The sequence below is a fragment of the Lates calcarifer genome, linkage group LG20, assembly GCF_001640805.2.
Source record: "Lates calcarifer isolate ASB-BC8 linkage group LG20, TLL_Latcal_v3, whole genome shotgun sequence".
In the NCBI taxonomy this organism is placed as follows: domain Eukaryota; kingdom Metazoa; phylum Chordata; class Actinopteri; family Centropomidae; genus Lates; species Lates calcarifer.
The window spans coordinates 13,750,106-13,773,916 of NC_066852.1; the positions used below are offsets into that span (position 1 = coordinate 13,750,106).

Below are 23,811 nucleotides of genomic sequence, written 5' to 3' on the forward strand. Positions count from 1 at the left end.
CGCGATACGTAGTGGCTCAAGTCTCCATAAGGATCGGGCATGACTGCATACGGCCCCTCCTTCATAATGAGCAACTCTGAAAAAAAACAAAACATGCCAGTACATGAGGTGGAACTCATATCAGGAAATTTAAGGCTGACAAATTCCAAAATATTCCAATTTATTTCACACTTTCCTGGCAGCCAGTGGCTTCAGTTTATGTTAATAACAAAAAAAATAATATGGTATGCTTTGGGAAATGGTTGAGAGTGACATAAAGTGTAAAGCTAAATCAACCAAAATATATTACGACATGTACAGCAAGGAACTATATTGCTCACCTGCGCTGGTCGTCGCCTTGGTCAGCTCCTGGGATTGCTAAACACTCATCCATGTGACCATGGAACAGCCTCAGCACATACCCTCCAGTCAGAAAGCCTAAAGGACGAGAGTCATATTTCTAAGACCGAGTGGACACGCTTATGAACAAAAGAGATTTTTTTAGCAACAGCAAAATGACAGACCTTCAGCAAGCTCACATCCAGACATTACAGGGGTCATGGTCCACAGTGTTTGCATGAAGGAAGCATCGACCATCAAGTCACCACTGGCATAGGACAGATGCTGAAAAGAGTGCAGGTGGTAATACTGGTAAGATTTACAGATGACAAATTGTCAGTTACAACGCAAGTAAATAAAACTGTAGTTACCAGGTATCGCTCTGAAGAGACACTGACAAGAATGAGGTCATCTCCCACCCTGACCTTCTCGCCTTCAGACCTTTGTTTGGAAGCTGGATGAATGGTCCACCAGCAGGCCTCCCCTGTGACAGACAAATTATTTAGAATACAAAAATCTACTTTGGTTCATGTGAGACATAATGGGTGGTAAAGTTCATGGCCACCTGTGGAGTCCTCCTGCAGGCCTACATCAAAAGCCAATTTGTCTGTCAGTGAGCGCGAAGTAGTCAAACAGCTCAAGTACTGCAGCATAAAGAGAGGGATAACAAATTAGTGTCATGAGATGGTATGCATTCCAGATAATTTAGAGAATAATAAATTGCAAGTAGAACTGATGACAGGATAGAGCAGAAGAAGCCATAAACTTGACTGTAAATGTGCTCACCATGCTGGAGTGAGTGTGTTTCAGGAGGATGGCATGTCCGTACAGAAGGGTTCGGTGACCCCCCCCTTGTGATGACTGGGAGAAGAGGTACAGACAGACTCAATTAAATGTAGAAAAGATAAAGTGAGGTTGGTAAAGTTGTCCCTTTGAAAACACTTTAAGATGACAAGTTAACAACTTAATATCAAAATGGGCAAAACTCCAAGCAGGTGCTCAGGGCAATAGAAGGAATAAAAACTACTATTAAATGATCTCAGAACAGCCGATGCAAATGCACAAAACAATAACTAAGTTGCGTTTTAGCATTGAGAAAGGCTATACAGAACATACCAAACTACATAATCACTGCTTAAAATCTTTTACTGTTATGTTATGTCCTGTGTTTTTCATGTTCATAGTCTATTATTTTTTATAAATTTATTGAGTGTTAAAAAGAAACAAAAATAAATTAGCAAAAATATTTGCAATAACAGAGACATGATGCTTTCAAAAAGACAGAAACAAAGAGGCTGGGGCTGAGGTACTGTAAGCTAAGTTGCTTTATGATAACACTAAAGAGGTTGTGAAAGGTAGGTGCAATGCTGTTATGACACAAACTCCAAGGCTGAAGTAGTGGGCAAAAAGAAATAATGGGACACTGACAAGGAAGATTGTGCAAACATACCCATTTGTCTAGATCGACAGCCTGTGGTTGGCAGGAGGGAGAGAGAAGGAGCATGGGGTATCAAGTCAGAGAAGACAAAAGTGAGTTTCTGTTGTTGAATGAACAACATACTGCATTTGTGTATTATATGATGGGTACATCCAATTGAAAAGAGGCACCTTTTAACCAAATATTTCCCCTCTACTTTTTCCTTACCTCATCCACAGAGGAGTTGGACAACATCTCCTGCAATGCCCGCACAGACAGGGACTGCTCCAGAATGAAGCAGCAGATAGCAAGGTCTGGAGGGACATTCTGAAACACAGCATAACCAGTAAACGTGGTGAACAGTAGCAATTAAAATTCTCAAATGACTGAGTTTAAAGTGTCTTCTCACTACCTGAGCATTTGAGGTGGTCTCTAGGAAACACAGACGATTCCCAAACCCTTCACAGGACAGACACAACTTGATCTGTTCCTTAAGAATAGATGCAGTGCACTGCAGCACCACATGATCATCCTATGAAGACAAAACAAGTCCAAAGTGAAGGAGAAGAGTTTTTTTGGCATTTTGCAGGATAAGATTGGGAAAACATGGGAGGAATTTATATGTCAACAAAGGTCTCCAGCTAAAATTATCTGGGGAAAACATGGTATTTTGGATTTTAGTTTACTCTCTGCCAAAACAACAATTTATGTATTAAAAATAGGAAATCTGCACATTTTCTAAAGCCAGAAAAATAGAAAATAGCAAAATCATTGTCTTTTTTATTCCATGCATATTCCTTCCTTGTCAAAACCTTACACCTACATTAGCCACAATACAACCTCAATTGCCAAATGATCGGTTAGAGATTTGGATGTGTTATGCTTGCAATGGTTAATGTAGCTTCAAGGTGCTGTAGAGATGAGGAGCAGGCCATTTTCCATACTGACCTAGTGACCCATACTATATTATATTTGAGAAGAGTGGCATTGCAAGCAAAAATAATTTAAAGGTGCCCCTGGGAACACAGATAGTGTAGATGTCTGACTATATCTCACTGCATAAATGAGAGTTTTTTTGATAACCAAAGAAAATACACTGTGGCAAAAAACTAAAATGTGGGACAGTGAATTTATAAAATAACCATCAAAAATAGCTGTTTCCTTATACAACGTTTCCTGACCTTCACACATATTTTTTCTGTTACTGCATTTCTCTGTGCCTGTCACTGGCCCAGCTCTGATCTCCCTGCCTCTCTGGCTCCAGGACACCAGTCACTCCCCCACAGCTCTCTATTTCAGGCAGCTGCACCTGCTGTTCACGCTTCCCTTTCTGGAGAGCAGTGCATACTTAAGATTTGTCAGCCACCAGATAAATTGGCCCACATCGCTGATTCAATAATGTAATTAGTCAGCTTACTAAGAAGAGGAATATTTTTACATTTCAATTTGACTCATCTCAGCTCAAAACTTCGTACTCAGCTGTTTGTGTTTTTATCTACAGATGACTCTGGTTCATTAATACATTTAATCAAGGCATATGTTAGTTGTGCCTATCATGTTATTTAATTTACTTTGTGCCTTAAAGTGAAGCTGTAAACCAGCAATAGAATATATACACTTTTGACAATAAAACAAAAGTAATCAATTTTTGGAACATAATGAAATTTATACAAAAGAGGAAATCTGTAAACTGGTAGTTATTGCACAGTCATTGGCATAAACAGCTAATATATTTAAAATTACAACATTTGGAAAATCACAGTCTCAGCAGGACACACCTTGGATAAGGTTTGGTGATATTCGTGCAGTGCAGATGCTGTACAGAGAGGCTGTTCTGTCACTATCACTCCTATTTTTAGTTGCTATTTTGTAGAGTTGAGGTGTGAGTTTAAGAGAATTTGTATCATGCCAGTGTAGCTGTTTAACTGCTGTGTTGTGGTACAGTCTGTTTCCTTGTTATCAGTCTCATGTCCTGAACACTATGAATATGTTATTTAGCAACTACGCATCTCATATACAGTCGACATAAAAGTCATGTCAGCAGTTTGCTAAAAATTTACAACAAATGTTAAACTGAAGCAAAAACTGTATCTGACAGTACTGACACCTTAAAGACAAATCAGGCAAATATTCGAGCTCATTTGATGAAGTGACAATCCTATCATAGCCTGGGACAGAGGTAAGTATTAAGTTTCTGTCACTTTCTCCAACACAGACTGACAGACAGACGGAGTGAAAGACAGATGCTATCAGGACAACATAAGGTGGTGAGGTGTTTGTATAAAACTCTTTCAGTTTTTGTCAGATGCTTTGTCATGTTAGAACTACTGCAAAACAATCTGACAACATGTTCTGAAACCAGCATCTGATAAGAAAGATTGTCTGTACTTTAGTAGTTACGGTCATACATGGACTGAAGTAAGCAGGTGCTGAAATGGGCCAAGCTTTGAACCTTCTAATCCTCACACAGTAAATATAGACCTCAGCTGAGTTCAGGGTGAACAGACACACTGTTGACATATTTCTTACTTTAGTGTGGTGTTTCAAACCATAAGACGATGCCAACTGAAAGCGTGTTTTTTTAGATTTATGTCACTGCTAGATTAAACATGTCAGAGAAAACATATTTGAACAACTTGAATGTGTTAATGCTCATTAAAATATTAAGTAGAGATTTCTGTAAGCAAAAAGACAGGCTGTGGTCACACTTTAGGGTATGCAACTTACATTGTAAGTGGCTATAAGGAACTAAGTTTCAAGTGATACTCATAATGCAGTCTATAGATAATCAGTGTCTGGCTCACACTAATGTCAGGCCTAGAGTTACCAGGGTTGTGAGAAACTCAAGTGACACTATGTGGAACATCTACAATAGCTGAGTATCAATGCTGACTATCCAAATAGAGTGTTACATACAGTAGACTGCTTGCAAGGCCACAATGCCCTTCTGTGGGCTTTGCCGCAGAGATCTAAAGAGGAAATCTGATAGCTCAGTGGTGAGTAATGCAGCAAAAATAAACTGATTTCAAATAAATATTGTAGGACATGTACTACATAATCAAGAACATCAAAATTTAAAGTAGAATTCAAAAATGTATATCAAAAATACATGCTACCTAAAACCTAAAAATTGGGGCTACAGTAGAAAAAGAGCCAGGAACAAACTGACATCCTGTGGATTCACCTGATGCATCCAGATTAAATTCTGATGTGGGACATGGTCACTGATTTAATGCGTCATAATGCACACTAAGTGATAAGATGTGGCTAACAAATAGTAATAAACAATACTGTATTGTAAACAGCAGAGAATGAGTACTCTTCAAGAGTTAACCCATACCTGTGCCAGCCATCTATTTCCAAGGAGCAACAAAATTGGTACATATTACATAATATTTGTCCCTCAGTAATTAAGAATCAAAGTATTTAATTTTAAGACACTATAGTCCATTAAATGTAAGTTTTTTTCTTAGAGGGTAGATGGATATGGGTTAGTAGTCCTTGAGATAAATCTATGTCAAATATGTTACATACAATTAGTAGCACACTATCCCATTTTACCTAAGTTGGTTCTATTTTCATTCTCTCCAAAAGCAAAAAACACTACATAGAATCTAATCTGGAAGAACATTAAGCAACAAGCATGATGATACTGCACTGACAGGAAGTTGAAGGCCTTTGTGATCTCCTGAAGCTTTGCTACCATATAAACATTATTCTGTTGTAGATTTTCAACCTACACACCGAAAAAAAAAAAGAAAAAAAAAAAGCATCCTCATTCCCATAAAACCACTGGACATAACACAGTTGATCCCAGGATTTCACACTACACCCACAATCACAAATATGATTTTTATTTTCTGCCCTTATTCCCTGCCTCAGCCACAGGTGCCATGCTGCACTTCAAGCACTGGTGACTTCACTACATACTGCAAAAAATGTAACGAGTGAATACAGATTCAAAGAGTCTTAATTGCTATCAAAGTTACAGCTGTGTTGTCAGTGTCAAAATGTACATTATGAAAATGCTTAATAACTGTGTCTAATTGCTTTTCGTAATCTCTGTGTGTTAAGTGTCACCTGGCACCAGAAGTTTTCTTCTCTGTGACAAAACAGTAACATATCAAGTTCCCATTGGGATATAAATAGATAACAATGCCAACAAAACCAGCCACCTGTCCCTGTCAATCTGTGCTCCGAGTGAACAAAGTTACCCTACACAGAAGATGTTTGTCTATTATTTCTTATGAAGTGACAATTTAATATACAAAAGTTGTCTTACTGTACACTGTTTACTGAATATGTTTACTGACAGTGAACTATTTGAGAAGAGGCAGACAGCATCACTTACTGTACGCAGGAACTGAATCTCTTCCTCTCCATCTGCACCTTCTGCCATCCTCCCAAAGCATTAAGGGCAAAACCTTGAGAGAAATGGTAAAGTGTTCGTCTCACAGTTCTGTACGAACTCCTGGTGGCTGTATTCCCACCACATAAGGCAAGACAATGCTGGTGAAGGTGTCTGAAGGGCAGTGCTGGTCCTGTGCCTCTGTCTGGCTGTGTTATGAGGCAGAGGGATTGACTGTTCAGTCCTGTTCATAACAGCATCATAAAGAGGTGGAGCAAGCTGTCAAAGCTGAACCAGTGCTTCAAATGTTCCCATGTTATGGTATCTAGACCACTTGTACTATGCTGTTACAAATTATTTTTACAATAATGATTGCACTAAAGACACTAAATTTCAAAAAGTGAGAACTGTCATAATGCCAACAATTAAACAATTAAAAATTGAGTTTAAAAAGAGGATTATTCTATTAAATTGAACTGGCATCTTCTATGGCTTAGATCATTTGCATGCTTTTGGAATTTAGTTATTCTTCACTTTTTAATCTTTTGAGTGGGAAATTTGTTTTGATTTGTTTAATAAAACTAAGCAATTATACCAGGTTATGGGGGGATAACCAGAAGGTTATGTAATGTAGTGAAATGACAATAACAAGCCAATATAATAAATGAGATTAGATAAAGAAAAAAAAAAAGCAAAGCAGTTGTAATCAGCTAACCCTAGCCAGCTCTTTCCACAACCTCGTAGCAGGATCTTCAGCCAGGCAAAGCAGGCAACTGCTTGGGGGCTCCAGACCCTCATGGGGAACCAAAAGCTTACTCCATATCATAACTGCACCGCTGAAGTACAGTACCAACAAACAAGTCTTCCTTCCTCCACCTTGTGGCTCTGGTCCTGTGAGGGGACCCTATATAAAAACATAGATTTAAGACTTCAGTTGCTCAGTTTGAGGAAATTTCTTGTGAAGTTGTGTTTTATCCAACTGCTGCCATTTTATCTGTGTGTCAAGTAATTAGCACACAGAAAACCAAATTATTCCATCATAGAGACATAGAAGAAATGTAGAAATGTGGAAAAATAAGCTGGATATAAAATCCATTAGCAATAACGTTTGTTGGTGTTAGCTTGCAACAATAGCCGATTGCTACCAGGCGACCGTTGGTGAGAGATTAAATGTGTTAAATAAGAATTATGGCTTTCCTCCAGCCCAAAGTGGTAAACTATAATACAATGTACTTTAACATATTAAGTTTTGCGTAAAATGTTACATTCTTACAAACTGAATTAACATTTATTCATATCATAGATTCATACTCATCAATTGCCTGTGGAGGGCAGCACAACGCGCGAGGCAAACGGCATCCGCTGGTCGTCATCTAATTTGAGTAGAAGAAGAAAACGGTACGTCGGAAAAACAGTTCCCCCTCAATTTCCGAAACACAAAGCGGTGTCAGGTAAGAGCTATTAGCTGTTTTTAATCAACACTATCAGCTTAGTCATAATACGCATATTTGTCACTGTGCCGTAAAGAAATTGCCTGTTCGCGTCGAAAGTTGAAATAGGAATCCAAACGCCGTAACTGGCTTTTTTGCTAACTTAGCTCGCCGAGCAGCGCTACGTTACTGTACAGAGCGGTTAATGTTTTGACATTGGTGAATGCTTGCTTATAATTGTACCTGAGCTGCCAGACTATTTCAAAACTATTACCCCAACAGCGTTTGCAAGCTGAATGACTGGAAGCAAACGCATCCGCTGGCGTCAGTTCATAGATTAAAACGACCGTTTTGAGTGACTTTTTCCTGTTTTTCCTATGTGGGCAGACTTGGAGAAGTATGGATGCCCTCACACATATGCTCACAGATCCTCTTGATCCAAAAGAAGAAAACGATGGACAAATCACAGAGGAATGCATGCTGGGGAACTGCAGAGTGAACCTTCCGGAGGACCTGCTTGAGGACGTGAGTTGTCTGGCGCTGTTCGATTGTGTACAGGTTACAAGACACACTGCAGATGATGCATTCACCTTTGCTGTCTACTCTTTGTTTTCAACAGCCGGAAATCTTCTTCTCTGTGATGAGCGAAAGCACCTGGAGTGAAGTACTGACAGATTCCCAGAGGCAGCACCTTCGTCAGTTTTTGCCACAGTTTCCTGACAATAACGTTGCGGAGCAGGACAGCACCATCGGCGACCTGTTCAACAACAGAAATTTTAACTTTGGAAATCCCCTTCACCTTGCACAAAAATTATTCAGAGGTACTTCCTACTTACCCACTTATTTACACACCAACACTCAGATGTATCATGCTGGTTGGACTTTTAATACACTTTCTGATTATTACACTCGTTATCTCAACCCAGATGGCTACTTCAATCCTGAAGTGGTCAAGTACAGACAATTGTGTGCCAAGTCCCAGAGAAAGCGGCAGCTGTACTCCCTTCAGCAGTATTACCACAGGCTGTTGAAGCAAATCCTCGTCTCCAGAAAGGTATTTTTTTGTAAAAGATTGAAGTACAAGATACATGGCTTCCTGGAATCAGACTAAGTATGTCCTCTTGTTGTAGGAGCTGCTAGATTTTGCAGTTCATAATGGTCTGGACTTTCCACCGAAGAGAAAGTTACCAACTAAGTCTCATGCTGAAATGCGGGAGCCAAGGGTTAGGAGAAGACTGAGCCGTATATTAAAGGAGGTCAAAACTGAGTGTGGAGACAGCAATGCTTCATCTGATGATGACGGTCAGTCTGTTCTTTCATGATCACTGCAGATGATAATAATACTTTATTTCTGTAGCAGTTCTCTGACATAAGAGTTCACTAGTTGATTTAAGCAGTAGTTACAGTAGAAATATATGAAAAATAAAAGTGTAAAATGAAGATGGATTCAGATTTTAATGAGAAAGCAAATTTTTAAAACTGACTCTGACGATTCTTTTACATGTCTTATTATATATGCTTTTAGACTTATCCTTATGGACCCCAGCACCACAGTCACCCTCCTCTCCGACGCCCACTGTCTCGCTCAGAGTTTTGCCCAGCCTCTCCACCCAAGACATGAAGACTACTGGTCAGTGATTTATCCAGATGATGTTGCTCTCATGTATGAGAATTGTGACTATAATGCTAAATTATACATTACATTACATTTTATTTCTAAACAGAAAAAATAGAACTAGGTGAGCAGGACTTGAAAACCATGCTGCAAAATCATCGGGAGAAAAGGAAGCGACAGCCAGTAAGTAGGGGGAAAAAATCCACAGATATAGTCTAGACTTAACTTGTACTGTATATCACTAATGTTTGATTTACTCAGGACCATCCAGACTTGATGACATCTGATATCCACCTCGGAGACATACTCTCAAGAGCAAACATTGGTCGGAAGGGGACTATGTGTGAGTTAATAAATAAATAAAGAAAAAAAATTATGATAAATTTTGTCAATTTCATGACATACAGTTTATGTATTTCTCTCCTTTTATCCTCTAGCGCTCTTTGATTTGTCTCTGCCTAAAAAGAAGATGAGAGATGAGAGAAGGAAGAAGAAAATGAGGACAATTAAGGTGGAGTCTGAGGATCCCTTTGAAGCTCTTGCACCTGCAGACACTCCATCAGCTCCGCCAGCGAACATCATCAACTCCCTGCCGGACACACCGTCTACTCCGCTGCCCAACATCAAGGAAGAGTGAGTCTGTTGCCATGTTGGTGTGAAGAATATTTACAGTGTTGTGTGCATGTGTGTCCCCTGAGTCTCCTGTTAGATAAAACTAATGTAAAGAACCATCATTATTGCAGAATTGTGGAGGAGTGTCAGAGCAGCCCGGTCACAGTTGAGGAAATAGCTGTCAGTTTCTTTAGCTTGTTGGAGAACATCTTAAGAGCAGAACCACTTGCCAGTACTTCAATGGTAAACACTCATTACAGAGCCTCACATACATTTTATAGAATTGATCACAGTTCTGACTAAACATTATAACACCTACGTTTTGATTTCTCAGTTGGAGGAGAAAGTTCAGATGTGGCAGTCCTCTCCAGCCAGTTCCCTCAACACGTGGTTTTCATCTGCCTCCTGTTGGTCTGACCTGGTCCTTCAAGCCCTCCAGTTTCTTGCAGGAGAGACTAAAGGTAGGTAGCAGCGCTCACTTGCACCAAAATAATCAGATTTAATTTTCCACCCCACGTTACTCATGTATTTTTCCCTCTGCACTCTTCCGTTTGTTAATCAGATGGCATGATGGCGCTCCCCAGTGGCTTTTCTCCGTTTGTGGAATTTTCAGATGAATCTCAGCAGTGGAGGTGGATCGGTAAGAACTTCCTGATTGATGCGGGGCTTGACGTTTCAGGATGACTCTGTACATTGAGATTAATATCCATGACTTATTTTAGGTCCCACTCAGGACACAGAGAAGGATCTCAGTGCACTCTGTCAGCTGTGGCTGGACTCCAAAGATTTAGTTGTCAAGGTAGTACAGTTATTATTATGTAACAAATTCTGTCTCAGCACTGACTTTAAAGTTTGTGCTATGCCACATTATTGATGCTTACAAAGCTTTCTCATCTTCCACAGACAGAGAACGAAGACATGTTAGAGATGACTTCTCCCACACCAAGAGTGTAAGATTCAATCATTTGCTAAAAAATACCAAATCAGACATAATGCTGAAAATCAATTAACTAATAATAATTTCATGATGTAGTTTGAGTTCCAGTATCAAGTCTATTTAAGTTAACCGTGTAATATCTCTCATCAAGCAGCTCGACTGATTATGTGGTGCGGCCCAGCACTGGAGATGAAAGACAAGTGTTTCAAGTCCAGGTTTGTTTGTGCTGCTGGAAAACTCTTCTATAACATTTTGCCTCTTTTGCCTGAGCATGAATTCTCTAAACCAACGTGCCTTTCCTGTTTGTTTACTAGGAGCAGCAGCGATACAACCAGCCACATAAAGCCTTCACCTTCAGGATGCACGGCTTCGAATCTGTGGTGGGGCCCGTCAAAGGAGTGTTTGATAAGGAGATGTCTCTCAACAAAGCCAGGGAGCACACGCTGCTCCGCTCAGACCGACCACCTTACGTCACCATTCTCTCTCTGGGTTAGACCTTCTCTTTCACTCTTGTTTTCACACTGTAGGGAACCAGTGCTTTAACTGTGTGCAAAGAAAACCAATCACACAATTCTGACTTCTGCCCTCTTTCTTTCTGTAGTACGGGATGCAGCAGCCAGGTTACCCAATGGAGAAGGAACAAGGGCAGAGATCTGTGAACTGTTGAAAGACTCACAGTTTCTCGCTCCAGATGTCACTAGTGCTCAGGTGTGATTGATTTGGCATTTTTCATTTTATTCACTTGGTGTATTCTGGATTTTCATTTGACTAAGATGTCTGCATTATACAAGTTTTTTTTTGTGTGTACCACACTTTCCCACTTTGCAGGGGCAGATGCTGCCTCTAAGCTGTTTCCCTATGGTGACGTTTCCTGTGAGTAAGGAGCTTTGTTTTCCACTTAGGTGAACACAGTTGTCAGTGGAGCTCTGGATAGACTTCATTATGAGAAAGATCCCTGTGTGAAGTATGACATTGGCCGCAAGCTGTGGATTTACCTGCACCGCCATCGCAGCCAAGAGGAGTTTGGTGAGCAACAACGCCTGATTAAGAAATTACTTGGTGTCAAAAATTAGTGTGTAGAAGTCTAATTTTGTAGTTTTTGAGTGAAGTCAGCAACTAAGGAGCTATTTGTTTAGTTTCATTGTCAACATAGAATTTCAAAAGGTCTTGATCTTGAAGATTAAACTGTATCAAAAATGTTAATTCTTGTGTTCTATGTATTTCCCATCCAGAGAGGATCCACCAGGCTCAAGCTGCTGCCGCGAAAGCAAGGAAGGCCCTACAGCAGAAACCTAAACCGGCATCTAAGCCTGTGAGTCCACTGCCTCCATTTTCTTCAGTTGTGTTGCTGTAGTGGAAGTTATAATTTTCCTGCTTGTGTCTGACAAATACAAATTTTAGTTATTTGATTGTGAATCCCAATTCCCATTTATGTTTTAGAAGTCTGGAAGTAAAGACGGAGGCAGTAAGACTCCTGGATGTCTGGAGGCAGGACAGGATATTTGCTCCAACCCCATGTCGCCGACCCCTACAACACCCACCCCAAACATGCCTGGAACCCCTAAGTCACCTTTACCCTGCACAGCCACCACGCCGACAAAAACTGGAGTCCCGGATACAATCAAAACCAGCCCAGGGTCAGTGTGACACAAGATTTTTTTTTTTTTTTCTTATGTATATTGTACAATACATAAAGTACACCCATGTTTCATCTGTGTGATTATCTTATCATTTCTCTTCCTCCTCTTCCTGCTCTTCTAGTGTTCTTCTTGTGTCCCCTCCCTCATTGCCCCAGCTGGGAACCATCTTACCCACCAGTCAGGCTGCTCCACCAGCTTCACAGACGGTCACGTCCCAACACGCGGCTCGAATAGTGAGCCACCTGGCGGCGGGCTCCCTCCCCCAGGTGCGGGTAGTTTCTGCCCAGGCTGGTCTGGGCTCCTCAGCAGGAAGTCAGCAGGCCACACTGGTGCATCAGACCCCTCACCAGATCAGGATGCCTGTGTCCGTGGCAGCCAAGGGCATTTCACAGGTAACCAGGCCAACTAATAGTAAAGCATAAGATAAATACTTTGTTTTATTTGTTTTGCATATTCTAAATGTCTGTGTTTACTGTGTACATCAACAGGCAGTGGTTTCTGTGCCTCTGAGGAGTCAGTCTGCCAGTAGTCCAGTCCAGGTGCCAACCACCCTGTCTGTGTCTGCTGTAACTGTGGCCAAACCTCAGACTGGGTCGCCTGGTAGTCCGGCCAACAACCCTGCTTCTCCTGCTGTGCTGCAAGGAGTTACCAGCCCGAACATCAAACAGGTGGAGCATTTTGTTTAAAATGCAATATTTGATCAGGTTGACTAGAGAATATCTCAGCCAGGCCTGAAGTATTTGCTATGCTGATGATCACAAGATTTATCTGTTGGTTACATGTTTTTTTTTCTTTCAAGGTGTCCATCACAGGACAGCTGGGAATGAAGACTCCAGGAGGAGCAGGAATTCCAATAACAGCCACAAACCTGCGCATTCAGGGTAAAGACGTCCTACGCCTTCCTCCCTCCTCCATCACCACAGACGCTAAAGGCCAGACCGTGCTGCGGATAACCCCAGACATGATGGCAACTCTTGCCAAATCCCCAGTCGCAACTGTCAAACTCACCCCCGACTTTCTGGGCACTGCCGCCTCAGGCAGCAAGAGCATATCAGCCACTCTCCATGTGACACCACCCCACCCGTCACCTTCCTCCGCCTCCAGTGCTACATCCTGTACGGGGGAAGCACAGACCACTAAAGCGGGCCCCGTTGCCTCCACCTTGTTGAAGGCTGCAGGAGACACAGCCATACGTCTGATGCCCACACTGGCTGTCACGGCCGACCAAAAATCTAGGACCTTCTCCACGGTTACCACCCCCGACAAGAGTGGCGCCACCATCCGGATAATGCCAGGCCTTGGTGTTATTCCGCAGAAACAGGGTCAGACCATCACGATGACAACCACCACTGGCAGTAAACCGCTCACAGCGTCTACATGTGCTAATGTAGTGACCATGGCTGCCAGTGTTGTGGCTGGTGCTAAGGGGATCACGGTGGCTCCTGGGGCATCGGGCTCACCTCTGACACTAGGAACAGCTACAGCCACTGTGCGGCAGGTCCCTGCTACAGTGGTTACTACACAGACAGTAAGGAAATTATTCACTCGCTGTAAATAAATCAGATGAGGTGTGCAGTTCAATATGGTTACAGCTACTGTATACTAGAAATTTACACTTAATATTTTTAGCCATGTTTGAAAGAGTGGGTAGCTTTTAAGAAGTCACTTGGGTTAAACTATTTTCAGGATGTACCTGTTAGAAGCAGCTTGGCCTCTAGGAGTCGCTGTTGGACCATTCATTCATTAACACATCTCTTATATCACAGGAAGTTTTCCCCGTGAGCAGCTCACATTTGCCTGTGCCAAAGAGCTCTATTCTTCTACACCCACCCCCCCACCCCCAAACGTCACAGTTTTCCAAAGAAAAAGATGAAATTAAATTTGATTATTCGTTGTCATTTGAACTGCAGTTAGGTGCCTGGTGTGAACTGTGTGGCCTTAGACACAGTCCATATTTAGGTATTTGACCACAAGCTGTTAGGTTTCAACGGAAACATTGACTTAAAACTTTGACTAGATACTTCCTCCCCAATACTTCTCTGAATGGTTGATTTATTAAATGGCAGTTTCCTCCACAGAGAGCAGGAATTCATTGATGAGGAATGTATCAGCTTTTCTCTCAGATTCTCCTCTCTCCAACAAGTTTATTTCCAATTAGTTAATTAATTGGACTGTAAATTAAGCAGTTTTAGACAGGTATTTGATGTGTACAAGCACACTCTTCATAATGGGAATTTTGACTTTGCCAAGCGACTTCTGTATTGTGTGTACTGATCCCATCTACGCTGCTGATTTAAGAAACTCTCCTCAGCCATGTCTCAGTGTTTAACTGCACCTTCTGAAAGTCACATGACTATCGTCTTCTTCGACAACACTCTAGGGGAAGTTACCTGCACGGATCACTGTGCCCCTCTCTGTCCTCAACCAGCCACTGAAGAGCAAGAGTGTAGTGACCACACCGATTGTGAAAGGAAGTCTCAATGCAAAGTAAGTCTCATAGTCCACACTGTTATGTTTTTGTTTTTTTTTGTTTTTTTTAAATTGAGAATACTTTTCTTGTTAACACCTTCCCCAGACAAAATAAGACAACACTCGTTAGTTGGGCTGGTAGACTAACAGGTTTTTATCTTTTTTCATCTCTTTTCTGAGCAGTATCAGCAGCCTGGGCAGGAATATCATCCTGACCACTATGCCTGCTGGCACGAAGCTGATTGCAGGGAACAAACCAGTCAGCTTTGTCACAGCGCAGCAATTCCAGCAGCTTCAGCAGCAAGGACAGGCCACGCAGGTTAGCTCACCGTTTTTTAAAACATCACAGATTAGAAAGTATTGTCAAGAAAAGGGAATAATGTATTTTATAACACCTGTTTTTACCTCAAACATTGATGTGTGATACTATATGGCTTTTTAATTTATGCTTCATCTTGGATAAACACAGAGCATTCTAAGGCTAACTATCTAACTAACTGCCTTTCCTCCTTTAGGTTCGCATCCAGACAGTTCCGGCGCAGCTGCAGCCGCACATGGCAGCAGGCTCTCCAAAATCAGTTTCCACTGTTGTAGTCACAACAGCACCTTCACCCAAATGTGCACCCGATCCCCCACCTGCACCTCAACAGTGATCCTGATGTCGTCAGGCAGCAGTGAATCGTAGGTGCACTACACGTCTGCATTTGGTTATTTTACTACTTTGGTTCTCAAGCTTTTTCAGGATCAGTTGACTTGTTTCTGTTCTCACAAGTAAAGGTACTGTTTTTTTTACATTATTATTACACTGTGTAATATGCCTTTACTTCTTTTCAAACAAACAAAAGCTAGAAACACAATTCTTCCCTACGCTGTGGGCTTGTGTTCAGCTTACCTGTAGGAGGGTGCAGGATAATCAGTAATCAGGTGTCATTGTTTATCTCCTTAATTTTATTCTCCTCCTTGTTACAGCCAAAATGTAATGTAAAACAGCTCACCAGGGCTGTTGCCAACTGCAACCATAGATGGGCAGGTTGCAGTGTTTCGTTAGGAGTTCTTTACTTTTCTGTCAGTTGTTCACAAACTTCGAAAAGACCAGTTGCTCTGTTGATATTTCACCTCACTATAACCTCAGAAAGTCTCAACTTGTTAATTAATATGAAACTACCATTTCAGATTTATGTCTGTCAGCAGGGTGTTGTGTTTGTCCTTAAATGTATGACATAATCCAGTATTAGCACATGTGAAGCAGGTTGGATTTATGTCTGATTTATTTGAATGATGTGACTTGTTATGTTAATACATTATTTTGTCTCTAGCCATGTGTTGTATTTTATTTGATTGCAGGCCATACACTTGAACCATACATCCCAGTTTACATTTATTTATATAACTTTGTGTGTTTTTAAAATACTAATAACAGATCATATTTAAATAGATTTGTGCTTAATGTTATTTTATTACAAAAACAAAGTAGATTGTGCAAACACTTACACACACTTACAAACTCTTACACACAGACCATCAACATAGAAATTTGAATAAAAATTGAAAGAACCATAACAAAAACATTCACTCTTCATCTGACTCTTCAAGCAAAGCTTTCTGACAGCTTGCTTTGGAGGATGTTTTTCGCATTCCGATCTCTATGTCCTGTCCCCTTCCTGAGCATCGCTTCAGCGTGCTATAGGAACAAAAGAAAAAGACTTCAGGGAACACATCAACAACATAAAGATACCACAACTGACTTTCTGCTCCAGTCTAACTAATCTTTGATATCTGGCTTTCTCTACAAAATATTTTTTGTAGTTTTGACCAGTACTGGTGCTGCAGAGCAGTTTTTCATCACCTGTGTGTATCTCGTGTCCTACCAACGTGTGCACAAGTATGTACCAGTAAAACAGAAAAAGAAGACGACCGCAACCTAATGTAAAGAATAGGTTTCAAACAAGGACAAATATCCTGAGGGCCTAGCAAACATTTTAAACACTTACTTAACGTTTAGTAAGCCTTAAGGACACTGCACTTTGGTGAAAAATGTTTAATGTAAACCAAACCATGTTGACTATAAGAACTTCACAAGACACCTTAAAACACATGTTCAGGGATCAGAATAAAACTGAAAAGGTTTGGTGTTTTCTGTTCACAGACTGAGATCATTTGTTCAAAACTAAAAGCTTTAGTTTGTTAGTTGAAGAAATCATTATTTGACCAGATACAGTATCTTATTCTTAAATATGGTGATACTGTACAGCACAAAAGTGCTTGAATGTGGATTTAGCATAAATCAGAAGTTCCCAAATATAGACACTATCTATAGATTTATTTATGGATTTCACTTTTTTAATTTTAGCGTTAATAAAAATATCCAATAGGTTCCCTTGCACCAGGAAAAGGGCTGATGTAGAGCGTACACTGTTTCTTGGTTGTAAATAAATCATTACCAACAGTCCACAGTGGACAAGTGCTCACACTAACTGACAGCAATGGAGTTTTGCTGTGGGCTAATGCTAAAAGACTAATTATTAATGGAAGGGGTAAAGTCCACTCCTCCTTTTGTTTTGGCTGATCGTCTCTGCAGTGCCATGAGCCAAACAAGCTCATATTATTTCTGCATGCCAACTGTAGGTTAACAGGCTATTGTTTAGATGCCCTTGAAACTTCCTCTTAGAATGAATCCCAGCCATCGTCTTACTGTGAGCATGGGTAAAATGCACTGAAATATTAAACCCTTTTATATTTTAGAGGGGAAGGTCAATTTGAGTACATGTTCATGTAGGTATGATGAAAGTGAAGAGGTAGATAATGTGACCATAATTTTACTTCCAAGTACTCATTATGTAGTTTCCCTGTTCTGTGTGAACCTTTATAACAACTTCAGTAACTACTTTGATTTCAGTTCTCAAACTTTTTTAGGCAAAGGACAGGATACTTACAACCAAACCACAGAGGAGGTGAAGGTGACTAAAAGCAGGGCGATGGCTAAATGCCAGCAGAAGCACATTGTGACAAACATAACGTTGTCATGCATTTCCAAGTCCCATTGTGGTCCACTCAAAGGGTACAGTACAAATCCAATCTGAAAGAACAAATAGTGTGATGAGTAATTCAATGGCTCAGACTTTCAAAAACACTGCAATTGTGGTAGAATTGTATTGTGTGGAACCAAATGGTTGTGGCTCTGAAAACCTACGCAATGTTTATTGGCACATTCACAAATCACATTTAACACATTTTGGCATTGAACATCTCACTTTAGAATTTTGCTTGCACCTGGTAGAACCACGAGCCCTGCAGGATGAACATGCACGCCTTGAACAGCTCCAAAAGAATGTTGTCTCTCATGAACACCTCCAACATGGTGCCGGCTGATCCACCAAACACAGCCACCAGCAGCAGGGAGTGGATGTGAGCATCCAGGTGTGGCCGACTGTGTACATGGTAATAAAACAAAAACCCTGGATGATACGGGAGAGGAAGGGGGAGGGGGGAGGGAGTCAAACACAAAACACAGCTCAAATACATGTCAGAGGGACATTTTTGTGATGCAAGGGAAAAATATTCAACTAAAGCCTTGCGTCAGCACAGCTTACCTTCAACAAAAAGAGCCAAGGAGAGAGTGAAGCGGTCAACACCAGATGGCACCAGTTTGGACGCAGTGCTGGCAACCAGTGCTATTCCAGCGATCCCAAAGAACAGATACATGGTGCTGTGCTGCCAGTTCATCAGCTTGACCCACGAGTTGTTCTCCTTGTCGTAGAGGCGGGCATGCGGCCCGTCCACCACAAACTGTTCAACCATGATGCCTGTGACAGGACGACATCAGACAAATGACATGAGTCGAGAACAAGTTTAGAGACTTTGCTGTGAGGGTGCAGCTGGACTGAGAGGAAAACTGACCCACAAATGCAGCAAAGATTTGGAGTCCTCCTTCAAAGTATTCCATTCTTTTAAGGAAAGGAGGCATATTCTGTCTTCCTTTGGGCTGACTCGTCCTCCAGTAGTGTTGGCGAATGTGCTTCACTGTTAGCCAAAAGCCATAAAAGAGGAAAAAAGTGCCAGGAATGGCATGTCCACCAAAGTTGGCCATTGTGAGGCCTGAAAACACAAGAAATACACCTTATTAATTAATAGCATACATTTGAGAGCAACATACTGTTTATAATTTTAGCCTAATGCTTTTATTCCTTTGAAAATGTGAAAGGACTGAGCTTTGAGATCAAAGTACAGGCTGATACCTTTATTATATGATGTTTTGAGCCGTGTAATGACTACAAGCAAGTGTCAATTAAAAGAAAGGAAAAATAAATAAAAAGAGCAGCTGACAAAGAGATCATGGGATGTCTGTAGATTGCCTGCATATAAAGGTTGTTGTAAATACTAGGTAAATATTATATAGTCACGTAGCCAGTTCATTAGTATGGTCTATTCTTGCCAATAAACAAAATAACCAGTAATGTTATCAGATGAAACCATCACTCGTCAGATAAGAGTGAGCTTGTTTTGAGCCAAAACATCAGTCTTGTATATTATTAGTAAGCTTTGTGTCATAATTTATTTAATTAATTCCACTAAATCCTGAGATTCAGTGGCAGCAAAGATCTACCAAACAATGGAAATGAGGAAACATTAATTTACTTGGTACTCTATCCTTGAGTTTATCTAATCAGAATATGCCCTTTGATCCAGGTAATAGTAGAAGAAGAATCCTTTGTTAGCTAAGTATGTACTCTATACACACAGGAAACTGACCTCTGCATTCAATCCATCCATAAGCAGTGAATACACTCATTTGTCTTGCAAAAATGGAATTCAAATGAAACAGGGCTGTTTGGTAAATGAACACATTGGCCACCTAAGGTTTTTTTATTTTATTTATTTATTTATCTATTTATTTTTAAAGCACTAAAGCAACTTGTATCTAAGTTTTAGAAATGCTGGTTGCAGTCACTAAAGTGTTACTGATATAAAGATGGCACTGAGGTTTTGTATGAATTATAAATTAGACACATTTTCTTAGAGCATGGTCACTCTTAAGGTGGCCAGTTGGGGTTTTCAGAATTGACCAAAATTGACCAAGAAGTGGAAGTGTAACTTCCTCTTGTAATATAGTAGGCTAATGGTAATATACAGAAAAAGTGTAACTTCCTCTTCTTCAGTGTCAATGGGTGAGAGTCACGGGTGTGTTTAGGATCTGCATGTTTAGTCAGACAAGTTTTTCTTGACTAACCCTGTTTGACTTGATGTGACTAAACATTTGTCTACATCTTTCATACTTTCTACAGCACATATCAGGAGGCACAGGCATGTAGGTAGATGTAATATGTACCAAATACATTATTAAAAAAAAAAAAAAAAAAAAAATCATTTCAATTCAAAAGTTATTTCTACATCCAAAGCATAGGTAAGATGTTGCACGACAGTCATCTCTACAGATACTAAATGTGAAAATGAGCCTCTATTCTTACAGTCACAGATGGTTTGGTCAACAAAATGTACATACCTTATTTAATTCCCAAATGCCCAGTAGATCCAGAGAAATGTGTGAATCCTGGCAGCTGCCAGAGTGAGAGCACTCTGTGAGGTCTGTGTAAACTGTGCACACCTGTTGCCTGCACCTCTAACCTGTATTGACATCATAACATAGCCCCACCCATCATTTGCATTGGTTTCTGAGACTGAGGGACGTCCTCCTGGGAGACGGCTGTGACATTCAGGCAGAAAAAAACAATACCTGCTCACAGATCATGTTATTCATCCAGGTATTAGTTAAAAAAAAGAGAAAGATTTTCCTCAATGCAAGTGTAGTGTCAGTGTAGAATATTTTTTTTATCATTTAGAATCAATATCTTATAACTACACAATCTAAGACATCAATCCCAGGATATAATCAACATTTCTATAAAAAAAAAAAAGAAAGAAAAAAGATAGTTTTAAAACCTTGGAAAGTTTTAAAACAATTCAGCAAAAACTTGGGAATACTGATGACTCAATATCTAAACTGTGTGCACAAGGAGAGGCAGCAGCACAGGCTGGTGTAAATGAACTTTGCACCTGTTTTCAATAAATCTTTATTGCCATCATTATCATGTTCATGTGATGATTCCACAGGGAAAATTAGTCACCAAAGAGCTACTTTAAATACAAAACTGAATATTGTAAAAAAGGGTTGTCTCATTGTGTTTGTCATTAAATTTGACACTGAATTCACACATTCAAATAGCTACAGATGCTAATAGATGTTTGTAGTGCACTTGCAAGCATTATAATATTACACAGAATAATTTCTTCTCTCTAAATGGGTTCTCAGAGGAAGGCACTGGAGTCACCAGGGGGTCCTCTTTGGCATGAGATTCACAGTAGGCCATCAGTTCGGCCGCTGCTTTGGATACCTGTACAAAAAGGCTGCGTTAAAGCACGTCTGTGGTTTACCACTTATTTAAAAAGCTAAAGCACACCTGTCTTCTGTAACTTTATGTGCTTCCTCTTGAAATATGGTATCAATTATGAAAAGGAAGCCAGTGTTAACTGACTGAAGAGTTTTGATTATTCAAAACTGGTGACTGTATTGGTTTTTTAAATGTTTTCTGTTATATCACAAGGTACCAGTTAAATGTGCACTGCTTTTCAGGAGAAAAATAGATGCTCACGTACATACATGAGACCAAATTGCTTGTACGACACAGAAATATGTTTCATATTTATCCATCTAAAGTGATATCTGTTAAACATTTCATTGGTTGCTTGGTTGTTTGCTTCAATAATATGCTGACTCACCATCATCCTCTCTATGTTGACCTCCAGTTTCAATTGCTCCACTGTTTTTCGAGCATCTGCAATCTTGGCCATGTTGTTAGACATCCTACCCCTTTCCCTCTAAAGTCAGCCAGCCTGCAGCAAAATGTCAAATGTTGAATTATCAGATGAGAAATAGCAGTGCAGGCACATCTAAAGAAACCAAGGGGAAGAAAATACACAAGCATGATTCCACAGATTAGTAAAGGTATCTCTGCCATGGTTAGAGTCTGTTTCAATTTGCTTGTTAATTCTGCTCCCTGGGTCTCAGCTGCAAGTGGCACAGAGAGGGTCTCAAAGGAGAAGGGCAGGGGAGGGGAGGCAGAGCAGCCGTCCCCATGGGGGAGCATCCGCTAAGCTGAGGTTGTAAATACACCTAACATTAACATTAACTTGTTGCTCTTGCACAGTAGTATTTGTCATAAAATGCAGATGGAGAGCTGCTGTTAATGTTATCGCCCCACTGCTATTATGTTGCTCGTTTGCTGGCATAGACAGATGCAAGAGATGAGTCTTGCTGAACCACTTAGAGAGCAGTAAATAAAAAGCATCATTAGTCAACAATCAAAGATTCTGTTTATTTATTTGTCAGTGTCTTTGAGTATGAAATTCATTGTCAGTTATAGCATTGATTTCTACACTTTCACGTTCTTGTGAAATTTGCTGCCAAGAGCAGCACACAGATAAGTAGAGCTATATCATCTGATATAAGCAGTTAACATGCATCTGTAGAAAAGTAGCTTTTGAAAAATGTCAAGATTTATCCTTAACTCATAATAATTCACTCACCACAAGACCGACTGCAACCACTGGGCTCCTGGAATGAGACGTCCGCTCGTCTTCAGCAGGGTCCTCCACACCAACTTACAGTAACAAATGAGGTGAGATTAATGGCAAAGACGAGGAGGAAGGCTTCAATAAGCTCCCTCCTTCAAATAATTAGCTGTGGTTCTGCCCCCAGGTTGGGCTCAGTGCAGCAGTTAAAGGCAACATGTGGCGTGACCTTCATCTCCCGAGTCTCCATCACTCACTTACCTGAGATAATAGAGCAGCTTGTGTTCTGAAGTGTAACATTTTAAAACGACCCTAAATACTAATTGACTTTAAATAGTTAATAGTGTGTTTAATATACAAAAATATTTTGTTTTGTTTTTTCCCTAGCATCTGATAACAACTTGAAAAGGTATTAGGCTGTTATGAAGACGCTCTCGAGAGAATAGGCAAGGTTGTTTTCTATGACTATAATTAATTTTCCAGTTTGGAATTAATCCTTAGACAAACATTAAATCTTTGATACTTGGATATGCATTTATCAAGGGCATTCACTGTGGGCTCATTGGGCTTATTTAATCCTGAGAGCACAAAATAATGAATAAGCAATATTTACAATAAGTTTATTATTCTCTTTATTAAGTGGCACAACTGGATGTTAGAATCCAAAACTAAAATCCTCATCACTGCTTTGAGCTTGGCAAAAAATGCTCTTGGTGTACAAAAAGAGCAGATTTTGGATGGAATAACAGTCTCAGTCTCTACAAAGGGACAGACACATGTCGCAACAAGGCGTGGTCAACAAGGAAGGAAAATCATCTTTGGATATGCTGCCTCTTTGATCATGTTGCTTCTTCTTGTGTTTTATCTGTAGGTCAAAGGGAACCTGTAGGTATTTCTATGACAAAGTTAAATTGAGAACTGTGAGCATTGTGCAGATTTAAAGTATAACAATGACAATGTTTCAAGAGGGTGTGTACGGTATAAAGAATGAAAGTCTTATCAAGCTCCAAACAAATATTTAAGGGCCTAATTCTTTTCCTAAGATTACACAAGAATACTGGATAACACGCAAGACTGAGTTTTTGTCAAGGTGTGAGTTCTCTCAAACAACTGAATCATTTGTCTCATGCTGAAGCTACCTTCTCTCTACAAGACTGCCAGTCTATCCTGTAGAGCTGACAGTTATTCCACACAGCAGCAGGGGGCAAAGTGGCAGTGTTATTGAGTTAAATGTCAAGTGCCTCATTAACATTTGTTTCCCTGTTGTAATTGGTCTCTCTCTGTGGAAAATATGGGACCAAATAAGAAGAAAGCGTTGTAGCTTTTCTACCAACCCCAGTCACCAGGGGCCCAAAAATATAATTTGCCCAGTGTTGTGTTGCAAATTTCCAGCGGGGGATGTTCCGATTCTGTGGTCCCTCTTAGAAAGAACTTAATCTTGTTGCCTACGCTTGACAAA

At 40.3% G+C, this 23,811-nt stretch overlaps 4 protein-coding genes across 6 annotated transcripts in view; 1 reads left to right on the top strand and 3 right to left on the bottom strand.

The window, feature by feature from the left end:
* The window catches only part of LOC108893541 (ryanodine receptor 1), a 47,660-nt gene extending 40,202 nt beyond the window's left edge, over positions 1–7,458 (bottom strand). The window contains exons 1-12 of one of the 2 annotated variants that reach the window (XM_051078425.1): positions 7,395–7,458; positions 6,799–6,987; positions 6,087–6,327; positions 2,148–2,267; positions 1,964–2,062; positions 1,769–1,789; positions 1,105–1,179; positions 884–962; positions 690–802; positions 504–603; positions 321–417; positions 2–76 (exon numbers count right to left, since the gene is read on the bottom strand). In XM_051078425.1, coding sequence (XP_050934382.1) covers positions 2–76; positions 321–417; positions 504–603; positions 690–802; positions 884–962; positions 1,105–1,179; positions 1,769–1,789; positions 1,964–2,062; positions 2,148–2,267; positions 6,087–6,134 — 827 coding nt within the window. In that variant the 5' untranslated portion in view covers positions 6,135–6,327; positions 6,799–6,987; positions 7,395–7,458. Of the gene's footprint in view, position 1; positions 77–320; positions 418–503; positions 604–689; positions 803–883; positions 963–1,104; positions 1,180–1,768; positions 1,790–1,963; positions 2,063–2,147; positions 2,268–6,086; positions 6,438–6,798; positions 6,988–7,394 lie in introns of those variants that run through there. The other variant, XM_051078426.1, reaches the window with a different exon arrangement.
* Positions 7,454–16,101, top strand: nfrkb (nuclear factor related to kappaB binding protein). 2 transcript variants are annotated; one of them, XM_018691658.2, is made up of 26 exons: positions 7,454–7,534; positions 7,901–8,038; positions 8,133–8,334; positions 8,440–8,567; positions 8,644–8,815; positions 9,039–9,143; positions 9,238–9,311; positions 9,390–9,471; positions 9,566–9,761; positions 9,872–9,983; positions 10,075–10,201; positions 10,303–10,380; positions 10,463–10,539; positions 10,644–10,690; positions 10,829–10,892; positions 10,992–11,166; positions 11,279–11,385; positions 11,580–11,703; positions 11,910–11,989; positions 12,118–12,314; positions 12,439–12,709; positions 12,806–12,985; positions 13,117–13,845; positions 14,698–14,804; positions 14,970–15,105; positions 15,302–16,101. In XM_018691658.2, exons 2-26 carry the CDS (start codon positions 7,913–7,915, stop codon positions 15,437–15,439), a joined length of 3,834 nt encoding a protein of 1,277 aa, XP_018547174.1. In that variant the 5' UTR covers positions 7,454–7,534; positions 7,901–7,912; the 3' UTR covers positions 15,440–16,101. The 2 variants fall into 2 exon arrangements, with proteins under 2 accessions (XP_018547174.1, XP_018547176.1); XM_018691660.2 differs by having other exon boundaries at positions 10,832–10,892.
* A 111-nt stretch (positions 16,102–16,212) lies between these two features.
* tmem45b (transmembrane protein 45B) lies at positions 16,213–20,403 on the bottom strand. Its single transcript, XM_018691663.2, has 6 exons — positions 20,287–20,403; positions 18,684–18,881; positions 18,377–18,589; positions 18,057–18,241; positions 17,720–17,862; positions 16,213–16,467 (listed from the first exon to the last, which is right to left on the bottom strand). Exons 2-6 carry the CDS (start codon positions 18,871–18,873, stop codon positions 16,356–16,358), a joined length of 843 nt encoding a protein of 280 aa, XP_018547179.1. The 5' UTR covers positions 18,874–18,881; positions 20,287–20,403; the 3' UTR covers positions 16,213–16,355.
* Positions 20,404–20,843: 440 nt separating this feature from the next.
* On the bottom strand, positions 20,844–22,737 carry gng8 (guanine nucleotide binding protein (G protein), gamma 8). Its single transcript, XM_018692417.2, has 3 exons — positions 22,368–22,737; positions 21,561–21,674; positions 20,844–21,175 (listed from the first exon to the last, which is right to left on the bottom strand). The coding sequence occupies exons 2-3, from the start codon at positions 21,642–21,644 to the stop codon at positions 21,047–21,049; spliced, it is 213 nt and encodes a 70-aa protein (XP_018547933.1). The 5' UTR covers positions 21,645–21,674; positions 22,368–22,737; the 3' UTR covers positions 20,844–21,046.
* Positions 22,738–23,811: the final 1,074 nt, after the last annotated feature.

Bases quoted from the DNA above. Each gene is read 5' to 3' on its own strand.
- nfrkb (XM_018691658.2), top strand. From the start codon at position 7,913: ATGGATGCCCTCACACATATGCTCACAGATCCTCTTGATCCAAAAGAA. The intron at 9,312-9,389 runs GTAAGTAGGGGG...TGATTTACTCAG, and splicing joins AGAAAAGGAAGCGACAGCCA to GACCATCCAGACTTGATGAC. The intron at 11,704-11,909 runs GTGAGCAACAAC...TTTCCCATCCAG, and splicing joins TCGCAGCCAAGAGGAGTTTG to AGAGGATCCACCAGGCTCAA.
- tmem45b (XM_018691663.2), bottom strand. From the start codon at position 18,873: ATGGCCAACTTTGGTGGACATGCCATTCCTGGCACTTTTTTCCTCTTT. The intron at 18,590-18,683 runs GTCAGTTTTCCT...GTCCTGTCACAG, and splicing joins AATCTTTGCTGCATTTGTGG to GCATCATGGTTGAACAGTTT. The intron at 18,242-18,376 runs GTAAGCTGTGCT...CGTATCATCCAG, and splicing joins CTTGGCTCTTTTTGTTGAAG to GGTTTTTGTTTTATTACCAT.
- gng8 (XM_018692417.2), bottom strand. From the start codon at position 21,644: ATGTCTAACAACATGGCCAAGATTGCAGATGCTCGAAAAACAGTGGAG. The intron at 21,176-21,560 runs GTGAGTCAGCAT...CTTTTTGTACAG, and splicing joins TCAACATAGAGAGGATGATG to GTATCCAAAGCAGCGGCCGA.